Source organism: Mesitornis unicolor, unplaced genomic scaffold (genome assembly GCF_000695765.1).
Source record: "Mesitornis unicolor isolate BGI_N332 unplaced genomic scaffold, ASM69576v1 scaffold24519, whole genome shotgun sequence".
Taxonomy (NCBI): domain Eukaryota; kingdom Metazoa; phylum Chordata; class Aves; order Mesitornithiformes; family Mesitornithidae; genus Mesitornis; species Mesitornis unicolor.
The window spans coordinates 5,261-8,104 of record NW_010205564.1 but is presented as its reverse complement, the minus strand read 5'-3'; the positions used below and the strand labels follow the sequence as shown (position 1 = coordinate 8,104).

The following is a 2,844-nucleotide window of genomic DNA, read 5'->3' as shown; positions in this document are numbered from 1 at the left end:
CTGCACAGGGTTGGGGGACACATTCTGTGAGTAATAGAGGTAGGAGAGGTAAGTCCTGAGATGAAGGCTCTTCAGTGCCTCACCTGTACTGCTCATTACAGCCCCCGGTTTCAGCTGCTGAGAGTCTCAGAGGCTCCTTGGAAAGCCAGGTCCCTTCCACATTAAGTGCCCTCACTGTGACTGCTAATGTGTCCTCAAGGAGGAGCTGCTGATAATATCTCCCTGTCACCTTCCTTCTGCAGATCAACAAGGAGAACATGGAGAAGGCGGTGAGCCCTGAGATCCTGTCATCTGACCTGGCTCTCTACTTGGTTCATAAAGGAGTAAGTATCAGAAGGGTACCTGGAGCCGTGATTTCTTTGCACACAGGATACTGCTCAGCGAGGGCCTGAGATGAGGCCTTCTGTTCTGTTCCCAGGTGATGATCAGTCTGGGTCAACAAACACGAAAGCTGGAAACCCATTTTTTACATGTATCCCAAGTAGTGGAAGTGCTGCCGGGTGGACTTGATTGTAATTTACAGGTGGAGTTTTACCTCCTAACGTCTCCCCGCTTCACGCCCCAGAAAACCCAGATTCAAATTGTATTGCCCTAAGTGAAAGCAAGCCAACCCAAAAAGAGAGCACAGCCATATTTTCCATTGAGGTTGCACCCCAGCTGCCTGGTCCCTGACTGTGGCCTCTGTTTCTCACTGCAGATGCCGTTCAGACAAGCCCACATTGCCTCTGGGAAAGCCGTCCACCTCGCTGAGTCGAAAGGCACCACCATCAGTAACCTCAGCCTGGAGGACCTGAAGAGCATCAGGTTCGTATCACTATTATTTTATCACTCAACTGGTGGGTATCAGCCTGCCTTTGTATGGGCCTCCTCATAGTTCCCTTTCCCAAAATCCTCCTGGCCTGAATATCGGTGCTGCGACTGATGGACCTGGAAACACTGAAGGGGACAGCATGACTAGCATTCAGCTCCAGTGGGGCAGGGGCAGCAGGTACTGGGAGGGACTGGAAGAAACTCATGCCCTGACCTGGAGGCACCAGTCCTCTTGAAGAGCTTGGCTCCGATCTTCCTTGCTCTCCCCTTGGAGCTGACAAGCAGAGGCAGGCACTAGAAGTGCAGAAGCAGGGCTGCAGGAGGTCTTTCCCCTGGGATAAAGGCTCCATTTCCACTCCATCACCCTCTTTGCAGCCAACAGCACCCAGTGTTAACACCTCTCCTCTTTGCCTCCACAGCCCCCTGTTTGGCAGCGACGTCTCCCAGGTCTTCAACATCGTCAACAGCGTGGAGCAGTACACGGCCATGGGCGGTACAGCCAAGAGCAGCGTGACCACCCAGATCGAGCAGCTGAGGGAGCTGCTGAAGAGGCTGAAGGAACAAGCTTAGAGTGTGGGGAGATATCCCGTGGATGCAGCGTTGTGCCTATCACACTAATCTGAAGTTAATAAACACTGGGGTGCATTGTAGTTCACTGAAACTCCTGTCTTGAGTCTTTCTTCTTAGGGGCGAGATTGAGCTGGGCTTCCTCAGCCCTTGTGAGGCTTGGGGAAATGTTCACTGGTGTGAAATAAAGGAGGCTGTCCCTTCCCCGGCAGTGGAGCTGGGTTATGGGGTGTTCCAGCTCTGTAGGGCTGGCAGGTAGAGAGCAGCAGAAGTGTCTGTCAACAAGAGACCTGAAAATGTGTCTCTTGGATTGGAGGGTGGTGGACTGGGGAAGTGATTGCTGTACCACAGGAGGCTTAGATTTGAGATTAGGAAAAATTTAGTCACCAAGAGGCTTGTCAAGCATTGGAACGGGCTGCCCAGGGAAGTGGTGGAGTCACCATCCCTGGAGGTATTTAAAAGATGTGTAGATGTGGCACTTAGAGACATCGTTTTGTGATGGAGTTGGCAGTGTTGGGTTAACAGCTGGACTCCTCAGCACCTGGCAGGGGAACCTGCAGAGCCTTAGGCAGGACTTGGCCAGCAGGTCAACCTGCAGGTCATCCCACCCCACCACAGAACCACCTTTAGCTCTGGTTTCCTCCAAAGCACAGCGCTTGCATGGTCCCAGGTCAAGCTTTTTCCTCTGTGTGACCCAGGCCAAGCTTGGTGGGGCAGAATACTTGAAAAGAGACTGGCTTGGCTGGTTGCCTCATGCATATCTTGTACTATCTTCCTGCTGTCCTTACAAAAATACAAACAGAACAAAGACCAGGAAAAGCCTTACTTGGGGAATGAGAATGCAGCAGCCTCGTGTCTTTCAGAGGGTGGAAACATTACTCCTCACTATTGTCCTGCGGTGATTTCTGGATGGAATATGCCCGCTACTTGATTCAAAAGGCAGAGAAAGAACAGTTGTCTACAGGGAAGGTGGGGCAACATTCATTAAATATGAAACCAGCTTGAACCTGGCACCCACAGCACAGCAGCACTAGTTCTGTCATGGACAATTTCTTTTCTGTCACAGCATTTTAAAGCTGTTTTGCTCAGCACCCTGCCCTCCATGCTGACGCAGCAACACGTTACTGACTCAGCCCTGCAGGACTCTCTAACACACGTAGGTAATGGCAGTAGCACCAGCATTGCCTCACCACGTTTAGGATAAGGGCTGTAGCACAGACAGTACAGACTGCCATGAGCTTAGTCTCTTGCCATTAACAAAGCACCCCAGGAGACACTAAATGCTTTCATTCTACCTTTGTAGCATTCGTGCTTTAATTGTGTGGGAGAACCAGCAACACAACTTTCCTTTCTTCAACACTTCCCCTCAACCTCAGTCTCCCCTTTTTTCTGGCCCTAAACCTGACCTGTTCTTCTGGCATTTAACGAACAGCACATTTCAATCACCACTCCAGCAACCTCCTTTGT

The 2,844-nt window shown here is 51.1% G+C and overlaps 1 protein-coding gene across 1 annotated transcript; it reads left to right on the top strand.

Moving 5' to 3' along the window:
• The first annotated feature begins 243 nt into the window (after positions 1-243).
• Positions 244-1,471, top strand: ASL (argininosuccinate lyase). Its single transcript, XM_010191464.1, has 3 exons — positions 244-323; positions 698-804; positions 1,230-1,471. The coding sequence occupies exons 1-3, from the start codon at positions 258-260 to the stop codon at positions 1,378-1,380; spliced, it is 324 nt and encodes a 107-aa protein (XP_010189766.1). The 5' UTR covers positions 244-257; the 3' UTR covers positions 1,381-1,471.
• Positions 1,472-2,844: the final 1,373 nt, after the last annotated feature.

What these genes read in the sequence shown, in the direction of transcription:
- ASL (XM_010191464.1), top strand. Translation starts at nt 258, where the DNA reads ATGGAGAAGGCGGTGAGCCCTGAGATCCTGTCATCTGACCTGGCTCTC. An exon ending in TCTACTTGGTTCATAAAGGA is followed by an intron (nt 324 to 697) that starts GTAAGTATCAGA and finishes TTCTCACTGCAG; the next exon opens with ATGCCGTTCAGACAAGCCCA. An exon ending in GAGGACCTGAAGAGCATCAG is followed by an intron (nt 805 to 1,229) that starts GTTCGTATCACT and finishes TTGCCTCCACAG; the next exon opens with CCCCCTGTTTGGCAGCGACG.